Source organism: Dipteris shenzhenensis, chromosome 17, assembly GCF_047967505.1.
Source record: "Dipteris shenzhenensis isolate YYH24624 ecotype China chromosome 17, Dip_SZ_1.0, whole genome shotgun sequence".
Classification (NCBI taxonomy): domain Eukaryota; kingdom Viridiplantae; phylum Streptophyta; class Polypodiopsida; order Gleicheniales; family Dipteridaceae; genus Dipteris; species Dipteris shenzhenensis.
In genome coordinates this window covers 10,232,038-10,258,027 of record NC_141612.1, presented here as the reverse complement: position 1 = coordinate 10,258,027, position 25,990 = coordinate 10,232,038, and the positions used below count along the sequence as shown (strand labels likewise).

The following is a 25,990-nucleotide window of genomic DNA, read 5'->3' as shown; positions in this document are numbered from 1 at the left end:
TTTCAGAGGCCATCAATGCATGCTGCATGACTTTTATAACGGACAATGATGATTGCATCAAGGAGCGTGATTTGCTGACAGGGACATGTGGTTTCAGAGGTTTCTTCAAGGCTTAGTTGTAGGATGCTGGGAGCAGAAGGAGGTGAACCTGTTGAAGCCTGTATGGTGGAGACGGGAACATGAATAGTAGTAGATCATGAGAGTATGCTGTCACCTGTGGCTATTAGGTGGGAGCTCATTTGGAGCTTGTGGCCTAGGATTTCTAGAAAGATACTTGGTGATGGCCAAGCACCATGCTTCTAGGGTCTATTTCAAGCCGCGTGGCAGTAGGTTGGCAGTCTACAGACTGGCTGACCAGTCTAGGAGGGCTTGAGCTCTATAAAGGGTCCCATTGCTGGGGGTCCAGGCATCCATCCATTCAGTGCATGATTGACTGCATCCAGAGGTGAGGTGCTTAGGTGTACCTCATAGTTTGGCTGCAGGGAGAGCAGCAAGGAGGTCTTGAAGGGCACCATCTTGCCAGCCCACTGAAGCTCCTTTGGAGCACACAGATTGAAAGGTTGCAGGTGCTCTGCGGAGGTAGAAGGTAGCCTATGGGAGTGCTTACAGTCCACATCTAGACATCACACAGGCTGCTAGATGGTGGGTATCCGGGTTTGTCCATTTTGAAATTTGGAGCAATCTATCTTACATATTTTGGTTATTCTACTTCATTAGCATAATCTGATTTGTATTTGTGGGTTACCTCAGTAGTACTTGTGTGCACAAAGAATGGGGTGAGATTTGATTTATGCATTGTGTGATTCATGGGTATATTCTTCCGCTGCTGTGGGAGTGTTTGCTACAGCAAGCAACCTCCATCTCTATTTTTAAACATATCAATAGTCAACTATACTGCCTTGTTGATGGTGATTGATCATTGCATTCTATGGACTATCGTCATTAGATTGCGACTATTTCTGTATAGTCTCAGGCTATAGTCTCAGGTCCCATCTATTCCACTCACTTGTCATGAGGCAAACTAGGTCATTCGGGACGATCTCATACAGCTCCACATGTACAGGTAATGATTGGCATGTAGCAAAGCTTCCAGTGAAGCTCAGTTCTTAACAAAGAGCAATATTTACAGATCTTAAAGCCTAGAGGAGGGTTTGATCGGCCTGCCTGGCTACACCTGGATCCAACCTCCCATGCTTTGAGGATCTCGATGGGGCCGTTCTGTGTTTCTTCTCACAGACTGCGCATTGAGACTTGTCAAGCTGAGGGCATCCCATGAAGGAGGTTGAGTTGGAAGAGCAATTTGCTTTCAGATGTCATGGTATTATGAGATCCAAGGCCATCACCATTGTCTATTCAGAGATGGATTTAGAGCCGTCTGCAGCCTCCTAGCCCATCCACATCAGAGAAAGGCAGCGATTTTCCTTCATTAGGCCTTATGATACACTCAGGATATAGAGGTGTGATCGTGAGGGCCAGTCGGAGTTCAGTCAGGTGGCATGAACCAGTAGTCCCTAGGGCGACGATGCAGCAGAGACCCAGAGAGTGTGCCATGACAGACTTGCGAATGTGTATTGACCCACCCATAAGGCTTGGAGATCTTTCCTCTATGTTCGCTGGCTATCTTTCCTCTATGTTCGTTGGCTTGCGGAGACAACTGACTGGGGTGACAGTGGCAATTGTCTGACAGCAAGCTACTACGAGGCCTCCACAACGGACTACTCAGATCGATCGATCGTCAACAACGCTCCATCAATGGGTTTTATCTCTCAGCGACACCAGTCTTTCTTGAAGCCACTGTCCGTTGAGAACCGCCTGTCCATTCTCAGTTGGCCAGTGGACTCGTGAATCAAACAGCATACAGAGTAGACTTATATCCTCATGAAAAGTAGATATACAGAGTAGACTGGCCCTCATGTGGCCAGTGGACTTGGTTGTATCATGTGCACTATATATCTACTTTCGTGGGTTTTAGATATTAGTATTAGTCTTGGGTGTGGATGCTTGCTTAGTAGGCCCACCCCTTCAGGTTTTCTCATTGTAATTGGTCTTTTTAGTCTTGTGGGCCCTTTGGTCTTTGTAGTTCTTGAGCTTCTTATTGAATGGAAGGATAGGATAGGTGATGACAACTTTTGGGAGAGTGTGGCAATCTTTGCAACAACAGTAGCATCTTTGGAATGGCAATGTCCTGACTCGTTGCCTAAAACTTCTTAGTGTAAGGTTGTTTTGTAGTGAGAGAAATTTTATGACCCAAGGTCATAGAATGAGCTGGTAATAGGATGCAGCTAGGTCTAGTGGACCCATTTAAAGTGACTTTAGTGTATACCAAAGGTATGGGTGTCGTTCAGTTAGGCACATCCCTAGGTAGGTAGGTACATACATATGAGCTATGGGCTCATTTGTGGGGATTCCACAAGGTGGAGTCTTTGGGATATGCTGAACACCTGGATTGGTGGATACTTGTGGTGTGGGACATTTGGTGGTTTAGCAGATTGGGAGCTGCAAAGTTCGGTCTAGGAATACAATCAGCTTAGAGTTTAGTGTTTCTTTACCTGAGTGCTTGTTTTAGTCATCACGGAAAGTTTGGTCACGGCACACTTTAGGATGAAACCCAGCATTGTGTAGTTTTTAATATTTTGAGTTGATGTACATTTCGAGGTAGTGTTCAGGGTTGGGCAATCGTAAAATAGTGTTACAGACATTCCTGAACTGTAATTACAAGCAAAAATTGATGCCTTTGTAATTTGTGCAGCCATTTCCCCCCCACAAAACTGGTCATATATACAGCTCACATGATTTAGATGTGGAGAGGGGCAGTTGGGCAAGACCCAGGAACCCCACTAGAGAGGTAGAAAATGAGCAGCATGTACTCCTAAGATGTCGAGCCCATGCACACTGGGACAGCAAAAGCAGCTTGAAAAATCTGTTGGAGCAGCCTTCCAAAAATCTAGGAAGCGACTTAAAAGAAATCTTGGAACACCGCAACAAAGTACTCGGACTAGCACACTGCAACAAGGTACTCGGACTAGCACACAAGCTATCTCAGCAAGTACTCAGTACATAGCAATTTTTGTTCATTAGATTGTAAAAGATCACTATTTGCCAATAGTGGTCACTAGTCCCACATATCTTGGAGGGTCTCACGCGGACTTTAATACAATCATATCATATCAGCTCTCTCTCTCTCTCTCTCTATATATATATATATCTATCTCTCTCATTTCTTCTTTTTTTCTTATTTGTTATCTTCCTTTTTGCTATTGGAGTTTTCCTGTTTAGATTGGGATTTTGTAGCTTAGTAAGCACTACCAAAGAGATTCTGGAATCTTTTGAAACAGTGATGGTAGCTTATGCTTGAGTACCAATGAGAACATAAGCATAGCTTTGCCTATCAAGTTGTTTTAAAATTTTCTATTTCTCTTTTACTTTAGTTTTGTTTAATGTCTCTTACAAACTCCGTTCTTCCCCTATCTTTCTTTCTCTTTCCTTTTTTTTTCACTCATTTGCAAGATTGGATATATATGAGGATGTGTGTGTGTGACATTGTCATCCAGTTTTTTTGTTGGTAAACACGTGTGTGATTTGGATTGTCTATTGTATGTTTCATATCAAAGATGGGTTTCACAAATATATACACTGTAAGCAAAGAATTCCCACGATACTATGTGCCCATACATGAATTCTCTACATTTTTCTTAGTAAATCCATGATCTCTTTTCTTTGGAAGAGCAATTGGTGGCTCGATAATATTTTGTGTTCCAAAAGCTGCTTTTGAGTAACAATGAGCAACTCCTTACATTTTGGTTTCAAATTTGGTATCATGGCATTGATTCTTGTGGATGATGTCGGCCCATATTGATTTTTAAAGCTAAAATGATCATTGCACAATATGGACTTTTTGAGAATGTTTGCGTATGCTACAGCATATTCAACACTTTTTATTTCTTTTTCTTAGTAGATGTTGTGCGTGCATTGAAAATTCTCACTCGCCTTTATGTCATTTTGTCATACAGAGCAAAAGCGTGCATCTGATCTTATCCAATCACTAGCAGTAGAGAAGGTACATGAGCAATGCCCCTTCCTTTCTACTGGAACATAAACTATGTGATACTTATACTTTTCTTCGTGCAAGCGATTCTGCAAAAGAAAATAGGTAGTGATTGTTCATTTAATTCAATATAAAGATATTATACATTTATGTGAGCATTTGCACAAGGAAAATTGATGTAGCAATTTTCTACATAGTTTGGCTTAAACCATGATTGTGAGCTTCCATGATTATGAGCTTAAGTATTGTAACCAGATTTTTGGCTCCTTAGACTGACTCTTAACTTGATCATGGAAACAACTGAAAGCTCTCAGCGCTCTCGTAAAGTGGAAGGGAAAGATTGCTTCGCATAAGATTGCGGAATATTGCTTTACTTTTAGGTTTGCAAGACAAAAACTAAAATGTACAATATCACTTAAGAAAAGATGAACACATGATTAAGAGGCTACGCCACCCTTATCGAGGTTCTTTATTACAATGAGATACATGACCAAGCTGTTGAAGTAAATCTTATCAACACCTTCCAAACTTGAGACTCAAACTGAAAGGACTTAGACTATAGCCGGAGCTATATACAAGACATGAAAATGAAGCTCAAGGATGAGCAATAAGCCTATATACGTAGGTATTGCCTCAAGGGATAGCCTAGCTTAGGTGCTCAAGTCTCTAAGGGCTCTCTGATCCTACCTGCACAATGTACCACTACTTCCACACATCAGTAACACTTCTCCAATACTTTGAAACAGAGATTCATATTTAGCATATCTGAATACTTCTAGTTCATTGATGCAACTTCAAAAACTATGCAGAAACAATTCAAGTTGCGTAGTTTCAGTATAGTTGTCGGCTATGCAGAAACAATTCAAGCTGTAGTTTCAGTATAGTTGTGGGCTAGGAGGAGCATTTTGAGAGCTGCATCAACAGTGGGAGGCAGGACTGCACGGAAAAAGGTTGCTGCAGGGCTGTGGGGAGGAGGAACTGCAGGAGGAGTTGCACCAACAGGGCTGCGTGGAGGAGCAGCTGTAAGAGAAAGAGTTTCTGCAGGACTGCTACTATAGAGAGGAGTAGAAGGTGCTGCTGCTGCTGCTGGAATAGGACTGGTCACCTCCCCACTTGTGAGCCCCCATATGAGAAGTGCATTGAGGGGGTGGACAGAGGATGATAGGTTTAGGCATGGGGCTGCCATATGGGCAGCACATGGGCTGTCATGTGGGCAGCAGAGAGAAAGGACAGGTACCTGGCAGAGGAGATCCACCATGGAGGGCAGATCTAAATCCAGATGCTGTCCACACATGGAGAGGATAGAAATGCACAGGTCAGCAAATGTTATGGGACCCTAGGGGCATGGAAATGAGGCAGGATTATGGACAGGCCTACCTGGGCCAGTGGCAGCCAGCCATGTGGCCAGGCAGGGCCAGCAAAAGCCCTGCAAATGAGCCCCCAGAGGGAAATTTAAAGGCTCCAACGTGTGGGTCAGTCGGGAGCCTGTTTGGGTTGGTTTTGGGGCAGACAAAGGTCAGGCAATTTGCCTTGAGCCCTATAAAAGGAGACCATTTGGGCCTCATAGCACATCACTTTCAACAGCCTTAAAAGAGCAGCAAGGAGCAGCAGACCAGCCATCTTTTGGGCCTACATCCAGGAGGAGAAAAGTAGGCTGGGGAGCTGGAGACTAAGCTCAGAGAAGGTGCCCACCTAGGCTGAGTTTCCGGACAGCAAGTGGAAGAGATACTTTGGACATAGAGTCTACTCAGAGATCTAGAGGTGCCAGGCATATAGTAGGAGAGCCTTTTTGATATTGTATTTGTGGACAGATGGAAATATATAAGAGTTGCTTCTATATTGTCTCTGAGCACAGTCTATTTGCTAGTCTGCACACACATGAATGGTTGTGAGAAGGAATACTGCAGAGGGAGGAGCTACTACTGGATTGCGTGGGGAAGGAGTTGCAGAGGCAGGAGCTGCTGTGGGAGTTGCTGCAGGAGAGTATGCACCAACAAGAGGGGTATAGATTTAGGAGGGGGCATCTTCAAAAACATGGGCGTGTGCACCCAATTTGGCATGGGGGCTAGCTCCCTTGGATTTTGGTGGGCTGCGTGGAGGCTGCATTTCCTGCAGTGACAAGTGGTGCAATGGTTCATGCATGGCCCTCCACATGTCCTCACAGGCTGCCATGTGTCTAATGTGTCCCGTGCCACATGTCAAGGCTGCCACCTTAGCATACCACATCATCCTGCCACACCAGCGTACCACATCGAAATTGTGGACTAAGGTTATTTAAACACTCTTTATTTGTCTGACTAAAAATTCAATTTAGGTGACCAATACTACTTTGATTTGACTTTTGTTTTCTCCCTTAGGTTGCTGGCAATTAGCTCTATTCAAAGGGCTAGTCTAGGGTTAGTTTGAGTTTGGTTGGCCTTCTTACATAACCTATGAGGCCTATTAGTTTGTCATCTTATCTTGTATCTCTTTGGCTCTTTTATGTTAACAGGCCCACACGGAAACATTCTCTTTAATAGTTGCTGGGTTAGTCTACATTATACACATTTGATTGGTCCCATATTTGGGTACTCAAGTGGGGTTTGGTCATTACGTTTCTCTTAAAGAGATACGTCTCAACTTGTGGGACACTAATGCCCGTAATCCTTTCAATGAAGGTCCAACTATAAATTAAGTGAACAGTAGGAAAACATATGCATTCTTTTGGCAAACATCCTAATTTCAAGAACTTGAAAAAAATAAAGATATGCCATAGATGAATATCAGATATGTGTTTAATAAAGAGAAGTGACATTGATACCACTGAAAGGGGAAGGGAAAGATTGTTATGCATAAGATTGCAGATATTGCTTTACTTCATAGATTTGCAAGACAAAAATTAAGGAGCCAACACAGGGGCCCTCTGCTCTTTATTAGAATGAGATACAAGACCAATGTGTTGAAGAAAATCTTATCAACCCCTTCCAAACGTGACACCAAATGGAAAGGACTCAGACTATAGCCGGAGCTATGTACAAGACATGAAAATGAAGCTCGAGGCTGAGCAGTAAGCCTATATACATAGACAGTGTCTCAAGGGATAGCCTAGCTAGGGACCATTGCTTCCACACATTAGTAACACTTAGCCAATTCTTTGAAAAAGAGATTCTAAGTTAATACTTCTAGTTCACTGATGTAACTTCAAAAGCTATGTAGAAACAATGCAAGTTGCTATAATTTGGCCTCGTAGTTCCAGTATAGTTGTGGATTGGGAGTAGCATTGCATAGGGTGAGAGCTGCATCAACAGTGAGAGCAGGATTGCATGGAAAAAAAGGCTGTTGCACTGTTGTGGGAAGGAGGAACTGCAGGATGACTCACTGGTAGGGCTGTGTGGAGGAGGAGCTGTAGGAGAAAGAGTTGCTGAAGTGTTAGAAACTCACTGTGCCCACCTGTGAGCCCCGGACATAGCACATAAGAGTATCTGTGTAGTCTTAGATCCAGCTGGATAGTCTTAGATCCAGCTGGATAGAAAGATCGTCGATCTTGCTATCCCAAAACTGTGAGAGAATGGAGAGTGAGAGAGAGCAAGAGAGTGAGAGCTGAAAGCTTGGAAGCTAAAAGCTGAGTTGCAATAGAAGAGTGTAAAGAGTACAACACAATGAGTGAGAGATAAGGTTTTGTCCTAGTGACAAAACCTTAGTAGTCACTAACCATAGTTAGTGAACTAACTGCGGTTAGGGGGAAAAACCTCTTAAAGAGGGAAAAGTGCCCCTAACTAGCTTATTAAATTACATTGGTCACTACTGAATTATATCTATAATTCTAACACCCCCCTGTAGTGCCAATGTCATGTACAAGGCTGATCAATCACCAAACGGATATAAGTTCAGGGCACTGCGAAATGCCTCAAACTTTTCACGTGGTAGCGCTTTGGTGAAAATATCTGCAACGTTGTCATGTGTGGACACAAAGATCATACTGATCTCTCCTGCATGCAACTTCTCTCTGACGTAGTGATAGTGAACCTCAATGTGCTTCGTGCGAGCATGAAACACTGGATTCTTTGCCACTGCAATGGCACTCTGACTATCAGTGAGAATTGGAGAAGGACCCTCCAAAGACAGATGAAGATCAGCAAATAGACGTCGCAGCCAGACACATTCAACTGTTGCTGTGAAAGCTGCCCTGTACTCAGCTTCACATGATGAGGTAGCCACTGTAGATTGTTTCTTGCTCAGCCAGGAAATGCAAGATTTACCCAAAAAGAAACAATTGCCACTAGTGGACTGCCTAGTATCATAATCACCAGCCCAATTTGAATCACTGTAGGCATGCATCTGCAAGTCACCCCCCCTGGGAAATAGCAAGCCAAAAGACTTCGTGCCCTGCAAATAACGGAAGATGCGCTTAATTGCCTGCCAATGCATAGTTTTTGGGCTGTGCATGTACTTGCTCACCTGAGATACTGCAAACTGAATATTAGGTCTAGTGTTGCAGAGATATATGAGGCATCCAACAGCGTGACTGTAAAGTGTGGCATCAACTAATTCTCCTGCATCATGCATTGTGAGTTTCAGCCCCGCCGGCTCCATGGGAGTGGCTATGGGCTTACAATCATGCATGTTAAATCTGTCCAAGAGTTTCTGAACATACTTGGACTGAAACATAACAGTGCCACGTCTCTCATGAGAGAACTGGATCCCCAAATAAAAGTGAAGCAGCCCCAAATCTGACATGTCAAAGTTGGTCTGCAAATCAGCTTTGAAATCTGCAATTTTATCTTCATTGGACCCTGTGAGTAGTAAGTCATCGACATAAAGAAGGATGACTAAAATTTCCCCCCCATCCATCTTGATGTAGAGGGTGCTCTCAGTAAGACTATTGTGCAGCCCCTTGCTGGTCAAAAAGGCATGGATCTTGGCATACCATGCACGAGGGGCCTGTTTCAGCCCATATAAAGCTTTGTTGAGCTTGCATACTTGAAGTGCATTTGCTGTAATTTCAAAGCCCGGAGGTTGTTTGACATACACCTCTTCCAGCAAGTCCCCATTTAAGAAGGCTGTTTTTATGTCCAACTGATGAACATTCCACTCAAAATGTGCAGCCATTGCAATAACTGATCGGATGGTGGTCGTCTGGGATGTAGGGGCGAATGTCTCCTCATAATCTATGCCCTTTTTCTGAGCATAGCCTTTAGCAACCAGCCTTGCCTTATATCTGTCAAAGGAGCCATCTGGCTTCCGTTTGACCTTGAAAACCCATCGTGTGCCAATGGCATGTTTACCCGGTGGCAAGTCTACAACATCCCAAGTCTGATTTTTTGCAATGGACTGCAACTCATCGTGCATGGCATTCATCCAATGCACATTGTCCTTTGCCTCTTCGAATGTGGCAGGTTTCTCCTCATCAAGAAGAGTACCTGCATATGCTGATTCCACTGAATTAGCACCTTCCATGTGCCTTGCTGCACTGCGAGTCCTGCCAGGTAACGGAGCATCAATTTTACTCTCCCTAAGAGTTAACAGCCAGTTTGGGACTGTTTTTGCTGCATGTATGTCTGCAATTTCTTGCTGCACAACCTGTTCCACTGCCTATGGAGGGGGTAAGACATCCTGTGGCGGAACTAAAGCATCTGGAGGTGGCTGTAAATTCTGATTTGCATCAGAAAAATCAGCAGGGGAACCCAAGGCAATGGGTAGCAACCCCTCAAAGACATCCTCTGAAGCAGAAGGCATTTGAAATTCAGCCTGAGTGTGAGCTGAATTTTCAGCAAATATCACATCTCTACTTACTATGATCTTGCGTGTAGCAGGATTGTAGAGACGGTACCCCTTGCTTTCTGCACTGTACCCAACAAATATGCACTTAATGGCTTTATCTGACAACTTGTGCCTAAATTCAACTGGCACAGGAGCATAAGCAAGGCATCCAAAGACTTGGAAGTGATCCACCGAAGGCTTTCTATCATTCCAGACCTCATAAGGAGTTTTTGTTTTTAAAGCCTTAGTGGGAGCCCGATTCAAAATGTAATTGGCACACATCAAACCCTCAAGCCAGAATTTGTGAGGCATGTGTTTGCTTTTCAGCATACATCTGTCCATCTCCATGAGAGTTCTATTTTTCCTCTCAGCTTTGCCATTTTGCTGAGGGGTCAGCCTGACTGTGAGCTGATGCACGATACCTTTGCCTTTCAGAAAAGCATCAAATTCTGCAGACAAGTATTCCCCACCTCTATTTGTGCGCAATGTCTGTATCTTGAGTCCGGTTTCATTTTCAACCATGGCTGAAAAGTGTTTAAACACCGTGAACACTTCTGATTTGCGTTTCAGCCCAAAAACCCAAGTGAAATTGGAGTAATCATCAATAAATGTAACGAAGTAGAGATGACCACCCAACGATGGAGTCCTCATGGGACCACAGACATCACTGTGTATAAGCTGTAATTTGCGGACAGCTTTAACTGAACCATCCTTCTTGAAGGGAAATCTATGCATCTTGCCTAAAATGCACCCTTCACAGGCATGTGGAGGAGGTATCTCAAGAGGTGGCAATGCATCAACCATGGAATACTTCTGAAGTGTCATCAAGTTGTTGTAATGCATGTGGCCATATCGGGCATGCCATAATTCTGCATTCTGCATGGCAGCTGTAGGGGTAGAAACTGCAAGAGCATGGGCTGCTCTTTTCTCAAAAAGATCAATCTGAAAAAGTCCACGCAGCAGAGTACCAGATAACCTTAAGGCATAGTCATCTTCCCTGTCTCGGACAGCACATTTGTCATCCTCAAAGATGACCTGAAATCCAGCTCTGTTAAGAGTGGACACTGAAAGAAGATTTTTGGTTATACCAGGCACATATAAGACATCTGAAAGTCTGAAAATTGAGCCATCAATGGCAGTGAGCTCAACATCTCCTGTGCCACGTATTGAATATGATGAATTGTTGGCACAAGTGACTTTCTTACCAACGGGAGGTGGATGCAAGGAAGTAAAAAGACACTTCCTAGAAGTGATGTGCTCGGATGCATCGCTGTCAAAATACCAAGTGTTCAGTGTTTCATTGACACTGAAAGCAGATGCATCCGTAGAAGAGTCATAACTGCAAGTCAAAAATGCATATGTATCATCACTACAAGTGGTTGTACTATCCCGAGCATCTGGAACAGCCAGCCTAGAATCTGAAATGCAAGATAAAAAGGCATAATCCTGTCCAACAAAGTTGGCTGCAGCATCCCCACTATCAGATGCATGAGGAGCTGAATCTGAAACAGCCATACCGGAGCTGTTTTTCTTCTCTTTTGCAAGCCTTTTCCTGCATTCTGCAATGTGATGACCTGGCTTTTTGCAGTAGTGACAAAAACCCTTCTTCTTGGGCTTACTTGCATCATTTTTAGCCTTTTGTGAAGGCTGTCCTAACCCACTGGAAGGTTGATTTACTGATGTCTTTGCCTGTCCCTTTGTTTTTTATTTAAACTTTGAGAGCATGGCTTGTTCACTTGCACGTGAAGCCAAGTTTTTCCTGGTCTGCTCTTCCTGAAGCAAAAGTCCTATCAACTCATGAAAAGTGAGAGGATTTGCACCCCCCCTCAATGATAAGTTCAGCGAGGTATGAAAGCTGAGATAAGACTCAGGAAGAGAATTCAGAGTGGTTGTAATCATCTCTGAATTAGGAATAATTTCATCTATATTTAACAATTGCTCTCTGAGATCCTATAGCTTTGTGAGGTGGACTGACATGGAGTCACCTTCTTCCATATGTGTATTACTTAACTCTCTTTTCAAGAAAGATACCCTTGCATCATTCCGGGCTGCATACATGCTTTCTAAAATATCCCACGCTGCCTTGGAGGTCTTACACGATCGGATATGCGGAATGATAAATCTTTTCACTGAAAGAGAGATGCATGACAAAGCTAAGGCATCCCGTGAATCCCATCTCTTTTGATCTGGAGTAGTGGCTATAGCTGCATCAACAACTTGTTCTGCAGTTGCCCCTTGTGCACGACCTCTTCCACCTCCTTGCTGAGGAGGGGTATTAGGTGCCATACCTGCTGGTCGGATCTCACCCCCATTCACATAATCCCATAAATTGCGAGAAATCAGAATATTGCGTACCATAAAACTCCAGAGAGAGTAGTTGGTACCATCCAACTTGTCTTCCTGTGAAAGACCACCGAACTAGAAGTCATTCTGATTTTGCTGGGCCATATCTAAGAAAGAGATTTAAGCAGACACAAAACTGAATTCCCTTACTGGGAATGAAATGCACAACTCCCAAAAAACACAGCCAAGCACTGGCTGTAAATGCAACTCAGATTTTTGTACTTGCACCGTCAGAAATCTGTCCAAGCATCAAAAACTCTCGAGAATCTGCCAAAAGTGCTGCAAAACACTCCAAGAAAGGCAGTATGAACTGAAAACTCCAGAAATTGCTCTCCCAACACAAAAGCCCCAAAATAGGCCTGAAATTGCAACCGGAAAGGGGCAAATAGATCAGAAGCCCCAAATGTTGCAAGAATTGCGCTCTGTCTGCAAAAGCCCCAAATTTTACTGTGAGATTGCAGTGTAATTACAAAATCCCCAAATTTCTTCAAGAAATTGTACTGCAGAACTGAAAGCCCCAAATTTCGAGCTTGAAATTGCAACCTGAAAGGGGCAGAAGTACAGAAAGCCCCAAATTTTGCAATTTCAGTAGAAAGCCCCAAATTTCAGACCAAATCTGCAATGTTTGCTCCAAGTGTAGCTCCGAAACTACAAAATGTTTGCAATGTCTGCAACAAACAAAATGCCCTAAATGTACTCGCAAAAAACTGAGCCAAACAATGGCTGTCTGCAAAATGTGCCTGCCAAAGATCACCTGCGAGTTTCTCCTGTACGAAATCCAAGGACTACCTGCTGTACGGAAGCAGGTCCAGTACAGAAGCAGTACAGAAGCACTGTACGGCAGGCAGTACGGAAGTACTGTACGGCTGACAGTACGGAAGTACTGTACGGCTGACAGTACGTGCTGGTACGGACGAAGATAGCTAGTTGTACGGCTGGTACGGCACTGTACGGCGAACCGTACAGTCTGATGACGAACTGTATGGACGCGATGTACGGACGATCTCTGCAAGCTGTACGGACGGCACGGTACGGTAGGTACGGACGTGCAAAGACCAAGTGCAGGTTCCGTACAGTCGTACGGACTGTACGGGCGAGATGTAGCAGCAGGAGCGCAGGCTATACGTTGGAGCTAAACGGGGAAGAAGCAGGGAGAGGGATCAAATGCTCTGATACCAAATGTGAGAGAATGGAAAGTGAGAGAGAGCAAGAGAGTGAGAGCTGAAAGCTTGGAAGCTAAAAGCTGAGTTGCAATAGAAGAGTGTAAAGAGTACAACACAATGAGTGAGAGATAAGGTTTTGTCCTAGTGACAAAACCTTAGTAGTCACTAACCATAGTTAGTGAACTAACTGCGGTTAGGGGGAAAAACCTCTTAAAGAGGGAAAAGTGCCCCTAACTAGCTTATTAAATTACATTGGTCACTATTGAATTATATCTATAATTCTAACAAAAACTGCTTCCCCACTGGAAGCTGCACCTCATAGGTGTTGTTGCTAGGTGTCATGGACAGCTCTACCTTTTACACAAGTTTGTTATTCACAAAATTGTGAGAGCTGCCCGGGTCAAAGAGAATGTGAACTCGTTTGTCCCTCACTTCTCCATAAGCTCGGAAAAGGTCATGGGGGCCAAATAACGAATTATTAAAAGTGTAATTATATGAAAGTGGGTAGGTAATGACATTTATAGAAATACCTATCATCAAGGCTTGTTAGCTCCCTTAGCTTTGGTTCCTTTGGCCTGCATGGAGCTTCTCGGTCTTGGTGCTTGCATCTGGTTCTTGCGCTTAGGACAGTCGTTCCTTGTGTGGCCCCGCTGCTCACAAATAAAACGACGTCCTTCTTGGGTACATAAGAAATGGGCTTTTCCATTCTTTGTCTGAGTCAAGTTCTTGGAAGCTTTGTCAACCGACTTCGATTTCCCTATACTAGAAGATGACTGAAAGAACTTCCTCTTGTTCTTCCCACTCGTATGTGAAGTAGTGATTCCCTTGGCGCTAGCCATGGTATCATCATATATGCACGCATAATTCATGGCCTCTTGCAAAGTGGTACATTTATTGTTCTTGATCTTGAGTTTATAGGAATCAGGCAATCCATCCACAAAGAATCCCAATAAAGTCACAAGGTCCATCTTTGCTTGCAATCACGAAACTTCTGGAGATAAACTTCAAAGGTCAAGTTGTGCTTGGACATATCGAGGGCTTCAAGCTTGCCTATGATGTCATAATCCTCCTCTTTCTTCAGGAATTCTTTCCTGAATACCTCTTTAAATTCTATCCAGGTGGAGGGTCTCGGCCGCAACTTCTACCACCACCAGAGTAAGGCTTTTCCAAATAAATACCCTGCTGCAAGTTGGATCTTCTTTTTATCATGATAAGGGTGAAACTTAAAGTGTACTTGCCACTTGTGCAACCAAGTGTCTACCACTTCCTTGGTCCTCAATTTCTAATCTTCGGGATAGGGATATGGTGTAATGTTCGGACCCAACACTGAAATCTAAAGCATCCACATGAGTAAGTGCTTGAATAGTGCTGGTCAAAAGCAAAAGAGAAGACGGAATCCCTTGAAGTTGCTGTGCCAACTCCGTATGATTCAAATTAACCAGATCAAACTTTGCGTCGAGACTGGAGGTGAACTCATTGAAAGCATTCTTTGTTACCGGATCGTCATAAAGACCTTGGTTGTCCCCTCCTTGAAAATCCATGTCATGATCCCCCTTGGGAAGCCTGGGATCAATCGTATCAGCCACCACGAGTAGATCATGGCAAAGGGAAGGAGCACTAAAACTGAATCTGGAGGAGAGAGCAGTCTAGGGAAGAGGAAACAACAGGTGGGATTGAGATTTCAACCGAGCAGCGAATTAGGGACTGCCAGGGGAACAAGGAAAGAAAGAAACCGGCAAGGCTTTTGGAGGAAATAGGGCGACTGATCTGAGCTATGGAATGGCATCAATTTGGCCTGGCTGAAGAGAATTGTTATAGGAGATAGGTGAGGAGGATGTCTTGGCGCACAATTTTCGGAGTCTAGGGTGGAAGGAATCTGAAATCTTCATAGGCTTAGGTGAACTCTAGCTTTAGAAAGCCAAGCTTTCCAAAAGCCATCCACCTAACTTGGAAAGCTTTTTGCTTTTTAGGGCTTCCAAGCATCGAAACCCTTCTCAGCCCAATCCCGCTCTATTCTTTCAGGGCCAGCCCTAATACTCTCAACCACACATTCCGCTATGTCCCCTAGCCGAAACCCTAATTTTTGCCATAGCCTAGCGCTTCAATCTGGCAGCCCTACGCAAGCTAATCTTCCCGCCAAGAAATGCCCTCAACCACGAATCCCTAGCTGCGAATCTGTCTCTCCTTGATTCTTCAGCGAATCTTCATAACTCTCCCTGCTTCACATTGAATCCTCTTGGGCTCTTTGCACGAATTCTTTCTATCCCAATCTAGATGAAACTGTAACCTTAACTAACGAATCCACAAGCTCTTGCAGGATATCACAAGAAATTTCGAATTTGAATCTTACCTGGAGGAAATTACGTCGGCACCTTCACTCTACAGGGGTTCATACCTTAGGAGTTGGCTTTGATACCAACTGAAACGACCCCAACACTCCTGAGAACCCGGACCTGCAAACAAACACAGAAAAGCAACCATAGAACAACGATGGAAATCTGAATGCATGCTCACCACCCAACCACGACATCTACGAGAAAAGATCTTGAGTTAAGAGATGTCCCCTTCGAGGCACGAACTTCCAACCAGATCCCCAACCAGCCTGGTGTCCCATACTACTAGGTGGCGCCTAGAGGCCTTGGATCTGCTGCTGGGCCTTGGGCTATGTTAGGATGTAGGTGACACCATCCAAGATCCAAACCTTGCATGAGGGAGCTAGACTCGTTCCCACCTGCATTGTGGAAATCTGAACTCCTAATCCGTCGAAAATAGCGGAGACTTCTATTTGGATCATACCCTTGCCACTCAACTCAAGAATCAAGCCTGCCTAGCCCTAAGCCCCCCGAGACTACCTGAGCTAGTCTTGTGTACCTCTGTACACGTTAGATATCCATCCATGCACGTGACATAGCCCATGGGGGACTGTTGTTGCTACAGTCAGATTTGACAGATGCTTAACTTAGGACGGTGGTGCCTTGACCTCTTTGGAGTGGAAGAGCTGGGCTATTGACTGCCGATGACTGCCGAACCTGCAGAGATGAGTTTTTTCAGTGGCGCATGGGCTGTCCACTTCAAGAGATTCTATGGGACCTAGGGAGTGGTTTTGTCCATCTAGGAAGGGAACTCAGACAGGATAGCAGAAGTGGATTTCTTTTCATACACCACTCGGATCGGTAGATGACTTCAGCTGGAGGCCTCATCCTGGACCACTAGGTGGAGCAGCAGATCCCCATTGAGGTCATTACTGTCTTCTTGTCTCAGATTTGGACCAACCTCTGCTAAAGGAAGATTTCCTACTTTTCTGGCGCTGGCCCCAGCGAGACCTACCTATCGGCCTGTGGCTATTGGAGATGTGGAAAGATGGGACCTGTCATTGTTGCTCAGCATGTGATCTAGAGATGATAGCTTACTGCTTGTGGAGCTGCCCCTAGTCCAAGAGGATCTGGTTGGGCTCTCTTAAGAAACTGGCCAATGTGATGAGGATCTGTCATGTACACACTTGGTGGATGGTAGCCTGGCTGAAAGAGGGGAGGCACACGTACACCATTGAGATGGTCTCGCCGGCCTCTCTCATCAATGGGGAGTGGGTCTTCCGTTAAGACATCCTTGAGGCCTCCCCCCTGTCTCGATGGCAACCAGAGCTCTTGTCAGAGAGACAATGTCCAGCATTACAGCTTGGCACATCTAGGTAGCTGGCTATGAACAGACCCGACCAGCAGCCACCCTCGTTGATATTTGACATGATATCATGTACATTGTGTGCCATTTGGGAGTGGGATACAAAGGACTTTAGGACGATTGCCCAAAGGTGTGAGCGTTTCTGCAAGGCTTGGCCTGCAGGTATATTTTACATTCTCACAGAGATATCTGTTGGTTGTGTACCACTCCCCCTTGGCTGTTGGCGCCTGCTTCCATGATACTTTAGGCAGTGAGCTGAGAGGCAGGCTGCAGGAAAGCTGTCATTTTTCATTTCAGAGGCTCCAGATTGCTGAATTTGTATTTTGTCAAGCTTCTAATAGACTATTCTTTTCTGGGGGGGAAAAAAGTTGGTTTAGTTGTCCTTTCAAATGTGCTTGCATGTTGCAGGGAAATGCATATCTTGAGGCTGATGTAAAACAGTGGCTATAAGCGAGCATGGCTTTTGATTTGAGGATGCTTATGCCAATACAATCATGCATGGGGTGCAGGAAAAGTCACAGAGGCTCCAACAGCAGGTTGATGCAATTAATTTTACAAGCAAAAAGAGGGGTCGTAATGGTCCTTCACAGTTTTCTCTTGGTGGTACTGGTGCATCACTCTCTCAGCTTGATGCTAGAGATGGTACAAGTCAAAATGTCACTGGTATTTGCATCCTTCTGTTGCAAGTCAAAATGATACTAGTATTTGAATCCTTCTATGTTCTCTTTGTACTTAGAATCTTTCTTGAATAGGTATGTGAGATTCTATGGATTTATTTCGATAGATGTTGCATAGAGAGCTGGTGGAAACGAGGTTTTACGTGAGCTTATTTTAGTTCTTTTGTAATGGGAAGGTGAGGATTCTAAAAAGAAGGCTTCAGGGAAAGCTGCTCCTTTACACAGCAAGGTGCACATGGCTCATGCAAAAAGGTCATTATCTGAGAATCTTTGTTCAAAAGCTTTTGTTTAAGGTCAAATATTCCATTTAAAAACCAATTTGTGTTCTTATTCTTATGGTACTTGTGGCAATGTCCCAGGGCGAAGCAGCGTGGATCACGCCTTGCGGATGCAGATGATGAATAATTATGTAAAATTTTTCAAATTGTATAGATTTCAAGTTTAGTAAAGCCATCCTGTAGTATGTCCGACCTCTAACATGATGATTTGAACTTGAGCCATCATAAATGGATGTAAATTTATTCTTCTACTAGTACATATCTGATGGAAAAGTTTTTCAGCAGGAAGGGTGCATAATTCTACAGTGGATGTTGTTTGTATGTCTATATTAGTCTTTGTGTTGATATCTATGCTTTCAGTCCTCGTCGATTGTTTTCTTTCAGGTGGTGACGAGACGCAATCCAAGCTCAAGTGTTGCATTACACTTATAGCCTCTTGTTTACAGTTAGTATTATAATGGATTTTGCATAGATGCATTTTTTAAATTCAAATATTGCATTGCACTAGTATTACCCAAAATAAAAGTTTTATTGGATCCTACTTTACCCCTGCAGTTTCTTAAAGAAAATGATGTAGACAGGTATGTGGCTCTACAATATGATTAAGAAACAATTGATAGATAGAGACATTGTTAGGGGAGATTCTTTAAGAAGCATAGCAACCTTCTTAAAAACTCCGTGTAATTTTCTCATGCGGGTCAAACCGTGTAATTTTCTCATGCGGGTCAATATTGCTTTAAGGATTGACAATGCCATCCACTTTTTTATGCAAGACTAGGAGTCCCCTTACTCCCTTCAATAGTGGTCATGTTTAAGATGCACCATTTTCATACTACCAAGTATGCAAGCTCCTTTTGTGGCCTTTCTATGTCTTGTTTAAAATCCAATGAAAAACCTTGATCAACACACAAATGCATGATTGCTTGGACTTTTGTAAACAAGGATAAGCATGGGCTTCGTTATGAAGAGGGCATGTAGGCAATACCATGGGTGACTCCACAGAGGATGGTGTTATTGGCTAGTAGCTTGAAATATTCTCAAATCTTTTCAACGTTGACAATGTTGATTGGTTTCTTGTTGTATAGGGCCTTTTGATTGGCATAACCCTAATATTATTTGGTGATGGATACTAACATCTCCACAAGTAAACACAAGCATAACAAATTTAAGGATTGCTTTGCATGTTCTCTCTTTGGAAGTGAGTGCTTGCAAACACTAAGGAAGTGTGTATTGGTGGAAAAAATACCATTTGAGGAACATCCTTTTGAGACTTCAATGAAGAGTTGTTATTCAAGGACCCAAAAAAACACCACTTGACATCCACATATACCTAACATTAGAAATTGCATTGTTTTTCCAATGGTAAGTGAGGCTCACATGGCAGTAAGAGAAGACCTTTGCATGCCAATCACCATAAACAACTTCAAAATTGAAAAAGGAGCCAAAGAAGATACCAACCTTCAAGTATCTACAAGAAAAAAGAACGAAAGAGGGGAGGTAGAGGCCTACAATCCACAATGGAAGAAATTTGATCAGGCCAACCAAACTAAGGCAACCCAAACTAATTGGGACACAAAGGGAACCTCAACTATGGGGAGAATTGAAAAGAACAAGGAAAGACTATGATGAAAGGAGGAACAATATTTTGGCCACGACTCACTTGAGAAGTGCTTTGTTATGTGTCGACCCTTAGGTTAAGGCCAACAAAGGAACTTACCTGTAGGTGGCGTCAAAGCATCTCATTGGCTAACTCCTGTAGTAAGCAATAGCGGGCAGTGCAACCTTTGTTAACTTTTGAATGGCAAGTATCAGTAGTAGGAAAAGGTGATGCAGACGACTAAGGGCGATCGACCAATGATGAGCAGCGGATCGAGCGCGCCAGCTTTAGAAGGCGGTTTTGCAGTAGTTTAGAAAAGCGTTGTAATAGGGAGAAGGGAAGAGAGAGTGACATTACAAGTTCACGCTCTCCCTCTCACTTGGCTTACTAGGTCATCATACGGTTTCTCCTTCAATAGCAACCCTCGACCTCCCAGTTTTTCTTGTTAAGTGTTTCGTAACCCTGAGCAGGCACATATTGCACTTAACGGATTGCAAGAGCGGGCATCTTCACCCAAGCACTGCACATGATTGGGATGTTCACAAGTCTTTGAGTGAACTTGTCGGGAGTGAGCAAACCAAAGCGGCACTGGCGATCCTATTGGGGAAGGGTCTATTGAATTGCGAGTTGGTGTGTTGTTAGTAGGGAAATTTAGAGGACTGAGATAGCAAGCCTAGAATTGAGTGGTCATTGAAAGGTTCCTATTGACCAGTGACAAGGTGAAACAATTGCTGGATATTGTAAGCTATTACACGAAATTTCTTCGAGTAACTCCAAACAAGTGGCGCAGTCTAGTGTTGTGCTTGAAGACTAGAGTGTTGAATACAGACAGTCTTCAAATAGCTAATTGGCTACTTTTTGACCTAGCCAATTCTTGATATGCGCTCGAAAAGAACATGGAGACACGCAGCCAGGTGCGAAGAGTTCTTGAGCCAAAGGAATTGGCTACATGCTACCATGAGAATTGGTGCAATCTCAGAACCAAAGTTCAATGCCCAAAGGAGACTAATAGAAACATCAACTGTCCACCAACAGGAGCGTAGAGTGCAACAAGAGAGATACCCTTGGGATGGAAGTTGATTACTATGTAGAGTCACAAGGACAAAACATTGGTATTGGCCTAAGGCGTCCCAGAAGATTGGTAGGTGAAGGCCTATCATGGTAAGTGAAGTCCAAGCATTCTTCTACCGAAAGTTTGGACTTTGAACGGTTGGCCATTTCCTCTTTGGATTGTCAAAATGAGCAAGAGGACCACGCCAATCAATGAAGAGAGAGACTTTTTCAATACTCTATCGAAATCTCATTGAGAAAGGTATCAATGATGAAGAATACCAATCACTCCAAATGGCCAAAGAATTAATAGACAAGAAGAGTGGTGTGCTTCTCATGGAGAAAGATGCCACTGAGTGCCTAAAGGGGTGAATGTGAAACAGCTAAGGCAGTTTGCTCAAGTTCCCATTGCCATGGATAGAAATTCTACCCGGCCTACTAACGTAAATCGACCCGCATCTCTAAGGCCTAAAAATATTCGTATGGACGAATTGTGTGATGGTCAACAACGACCTCATACACATGAAGACGGATATGAGTCATGACAGATGGAGATCCTGTTCTTCCAAGTGGACGACTTTCTCAATCTGGGTATGGAGCAAACAGAGTGGAAGCACTTGTGGATCGAACAAACAATTCTAGTTCCAACATCAAGGCAAAATTTAAGAATTTCAAAGGCACTGTGAAGACCCACATAGTCATCTTCAAAGTTTCTTGCGGATATGGTGCCAGAACAGATGAAGAATACATGGATTATTTTCAATGTACTTTAATAAAAAATGCAGAGGGGCGGTTCGACTAGTTTCTAATTATATATTTTTCAGAGGCATTCCTATGGAGGTTCAAACTGAAGATCAATGTAGAAGATGCTCGCACAAAGCTCTAGAAGCATTCCTATCATGGGGGTTCAAACTAAAGATCAATGTAGAAGATGCTCGCACAACGCTAAGCGAGCTGAAACACAATAAAAGAGAGCCCCCCATCCAAGACTTCGTACTTAGGATGCAAGCTCTTTATTAATCAGCTGACTACTGTGCCAGATGCCAAGTCTATGAGAGCTTGGCTGTTATGGGATACACCCAGGTGGACTTGTGTAAGCGGAAAATAGTCAACACAACTAAGACATATGAAGAGCTGCTTGACCGAGCTGTCACTCTTGAAAAGAGTGAAGGCTTGAAAGGCAAGACAAAGAAGAAAGATGCCAACAGTGATACTGAAAAAACACTAGTGAAGAAAGATAAGCTCAAGACCGAGCTAAAGAAATCCTTAAAGGAATTAGGCATACGAGGGAGACTAGGTAGTAATGAAAACTAGTGTAATAAGTGTTCTAGGAATGGACACTTAGAGGAAGAATGCAAAACGAAGTACTACAACATTGGCACCAAGTTTGGGGCATTGGCACCAAGTTTGGGCACAATGACTCAGAATGTTGGTTCAATGGTTAAAATCACCAAGTATCACCGAGAACTAGATAATCATCGATAGTCGGGACTCTACCAGTCGCAAACCACCACGCCCCGAGTAGAAAGATAAGGGTAAGAATGGCAAGGAGAAGACACATCCATCCAAGATCAAATGTTTGTACTGTGTTGAAAACCATCTCCGTTCTGACTGTCTAATTTGGGCTGAACATTTAAAGTTCCTCAAAACTAATATGGAACAAAAAGAAGTGGGTCTAGAATGTCGAGCAGTTGTAGTCGAGCTACCAAATGCAGTTGATGGCCCAAGTGGTTAGTAGGTCAAAAGGGGGAAGTTGAAACCTCTACAGATGCAGGTCCCTCAGACAGAGATATCAATTGGAAGGCACAAAAGGAATTTGCTACTAAAATTGCCAAGGATTTGAAGGGCAAGGCACTAGTTGTGGAGATGCCAAGTGAGCAGACTCAGATGTCTATTATAGAGCCACGCAAATCTTCAAGGCCTAAGGAAAGTACACAAGAACAGAGCATGGAAAATATTAAAGAATATGAAGATCAGTTTAATATTTGCTGAATTGATGCGGATAGCCTTGTATTGCAGTTACTCAACAGATTAAAGAAACATCTGATTGGCCAAAAAGAGGTAGACTGTTTAGTCCCTATACCCATCATTGACACCCCAGTGGTGGTCGATGAAGAAGTACCAGCAGTGATCAACATCAACGTAAAAAATCAGACCATACCAGGTGTGATAGTAGATGGTGGTTTAAGAGTAAAACATTGTTTCTGAAAAATTGCTAAGAGGCTAAAGTTCAAGGCCTTCAACCCATCTCCTTTTCGAGTATGGATGGTAGACCAATGACCAGTTGATCCAAAAGGTATGCTACAGGATATTGTCATTTCTGTAGGTGGTATTTATTACACAATTAGTTTTATTTAATTGCCATGGAGCAACATACCTGTCCTATTTTGCTGGGATGACCTTGGCTTAAAAGTGCAAAGGTATTACATGATTAGGGTTTAGAAGAAATGATCATCAAGATTGATAATCAAAATGTTTGCATTCCTACAAATCCTCAAAAGATTTTGAGTTGTTATCAGCCTAAGGATTTTGGAAGTTATAAACCCATTTCCTCAAGATGTGGAGTTAAAATTGATGGAACTACAAATACTTTCTGTTGGTGAGATTGATATTTTCCAAGTGGCTACTGACGTCAAGCAGAAATTGAAGGCCGAGTAGATTGCTCAACGAAAAGATCTATTCCTAAGTAACTTCATTGAAGACATTGAAGGAGAAAGGGAGCTAGTTGAGATACCATTACATGACTTGTAACTAAGTAGTTAGTGCCTAAACCAACCCAAGAACTTAATCTTGGAACATAAGACAAACCTACAACGATGGTCATAAGTGCCAATCTCTCTTTCGAGCAACTGAAGGTTGTTAAAGAACTATTCACCAAGTATAAGGATGTTTTTTTTTGGAACTATACTGACCTTCAAGGAGTTCCTCCTGATTGTGTCAACATAGAATACTTTTGGTACCAGATGCTAAACTAATTTGGCAACAAAGGTACACGAAGAATCCAAATTATGCTGAACAGGTAAAAGCCGAGTTAGATCAACTTCTTCGCGTTGGATTAATTTGTGCTATTAACCACAATAGTTGATTATTTCTCATTGTGGTGGTGCCAAAGAAAAATGGTAAACTCTGAGTATGCATGGAATACTGGAAGTTGAATGCACAAACTACTATTCCTGACCCATTTCCAATATCTTTCACTAATAGAATTTTGGATCAAGTTGTAGGCCATGAGATGGACTCATTCATGGATGGTTACATGGCTACAATCAAATTACTGTTGCGCTAGAATGGGATGCTTATGCGGATGCCTTTTGTTTTGAGAAATGCACTATTAACTTTTCATAAATTTATGGTAGAAACTTTCCCAAACTATCTAGCTGAATTCATTGCCATTTATTTGGATGATTTTTTAATCTATTCTTCAGATAAAGATCACCTTTGCTACTTGGAAAAGGTATTTTAGAGATGTAGACAAGCTGGTATTTCACTCAATCATGCTAAGAGTGTGTTATATGTCCAAGTTGGTATTTTTCTTAGCCATATCATTTCACAAGATGGTATACGCATTGAGCTAGGTAAAATTCGTGCTATTCAACTAATGCCAAAGCCTGAGAATCTAACTCAAGTGTGTCATTTTGTTGGCTTCATCAAAATTTTCAGGCGTTTATTAAAGATTTTACCAAGTTTCAGCTCCATTGTATGAGTTAACTAGGCACCTCCCAAGAACAATTAGAGTTAGCAGCGATAGAGGCTGACAAGACAGTCATACGTGAAGTAAGCATCAAGCAACATGGGAAAGGGGTGCCTATAAGTGACAAGGCTGACATTGAGCAACCTTAGGAGATGCTAGCTGAGCAACAAGAGAAGCCCAAGTAGGAGCAAAAGACTGGTGGAGTAACAGTAGCAACTCCAACCAGCATGATCACATTTCCTGCTCCTCCTACAGCTCTTTGAAACTTGTCTACTCTCCAGCCATTTCCACTCAAACCTTGGTTGATTGAAGATGATCATCAAGACAGGAGTGCCACCGAGGCGTAGTGGCAGATTCTCAAGGAGTACATAGTTCATGTGCTGCCCATGCTCTAAACAACATGGCCAAGCATTGGCTTCCTCCCTAGGTGTTGGACCATAATTTATTTCTTCAAATGGATTATCAGCAGGAGATGACTCAATTTTTTGAGGTGCATATGGCGAGTCTAAGGGAACTGCAGCCTGATCTCATTGTCAAGCGAGATAGTCTATAGGAACAGCTCGACAGCAGCAGCAGCAGGAAAATTGTGCACGAACGAGTTGGTGGAAAGTCACTCTCTGCTACACCAAAGTCATACCAAACTGTAGATGAACCATGGTAATCTAAAATGTGAAGTGGACAGATTATGTTTCCTAACTACCAGGTCCAAAGATGAGAAGATTGATTTGGTAGCAACAAATCTCCAACTACAGATTGCCCTGCAGAATGCATTAAAGACAAGAGTGGATCCAAAGGTTCTCTAAGAGGGAGAGGCTATGTGAGTAGAGAATGCCAGGATTTGTCACTCAGTGGAAGTGGCTAAAATCCTAAGGAGGGAAAATGCTTGCCTTAAGGGGAAGCTTGAGAATTATGCCCAACTCCAGTCTTGATTTGGTTACTCTAGGTACCTAATGAGAACCCACCCAAGCTGCCCTAAGGATATGAGCTATCAGACAATGATGATTCTACTGATGCATTGAAGGCCAAGTTGCATGAGGTCTTTGACATGAAGGATTTGGGACCTGCAGGTCATATATCAAGCATAGGTTTTGCCTATCAAGCATATCCCAGAGTATGAGAGAAGGAGTCTTCTATCTAGGCATTATTTGTATCTAAGCATTGTGCACACACCAAGCACTAGGTACACTGATCGATTGAGGGGTGAGGAGAAAAGACCATCAACATTTGGCAACCCTGCTGGAAAAAGAGGTGCTAACGGAATGAATGGGGAATTGAGTGGGTTGCCCATAGCAGTTAGAATTAAATGCAATAAATTTAGGGTAGCAACTTCATGCTATCGAGTAATGAATGTTGGTATGGCAAAAACCACACTATGAATATCAATCAAATGACACACGATACGAAGCCCAAGGATGGCTTCCCATCAAGGGTCAAATAAGACAAAGGAAAATGTAAAAATGATAAAGGGAAAAACCAAGGACCACCATAGATATGGTGCTACTTCAGTGTTAATATGGTCATACCAAGGTTGAGTGCAAATTATGGATGGAGCACATCAAGTTGCTCATAGAAATGTAGAGAGAGGGAAAATTGACCTTGAGAGATAAGCTATCTTAAAAGAAGTAACAAACCCAATGGAGGCCAATGTAGGAACTAGGTCTCAAGACTCAATGGAGGGTACCAAGAAGGGCCCACCACAAACCAAGGATATCAACTGAAAGGAATAGAA

General features: G+C 43.1%; 1 protein-coding gene across 4 annotated transcripts in view; it reads left to right on the top strand.

The window, feature by feature from the left end:
* The window catches only part of LOC147891663 (uncharacterized), a 29,282-nt gene extending 5,467 nt beyond the window's left edge, over positions 1-23,815 (top strand). For 3 of the 4 annotated variants that reach the window (XM_087388660.1, XM_087388658.1, XM_087388657.1), the window contains 4 exons: positions 4,011-4,057; positions 17,478-17,631; positions 17,822-17,897; positions 18,005-18,226. In XM_087388660.1, the coding sequence (XP_087244786.1) occupies positions 4,011-4,057; positions 17,478-17,631; positions 17,822-17,897; positions 18,005-18,050 (323 nt within the window). In that variant the 3' untranslated portion in view covers positions 18,051-18,226. Of the gene's footprint in view, positions 1-4,010; positions 4,058-17,477; positions 17,632-17,821; positions 17,898-18,004; positions 18,227-23,794 lie in introns of those variants that run through there. The other variant, XM_087388659.1, reaches the window with a different exon arrangement.
* The last annotated feature ends 2,175 nt before the right edge of the window (positions 23,816-25,990 follow it).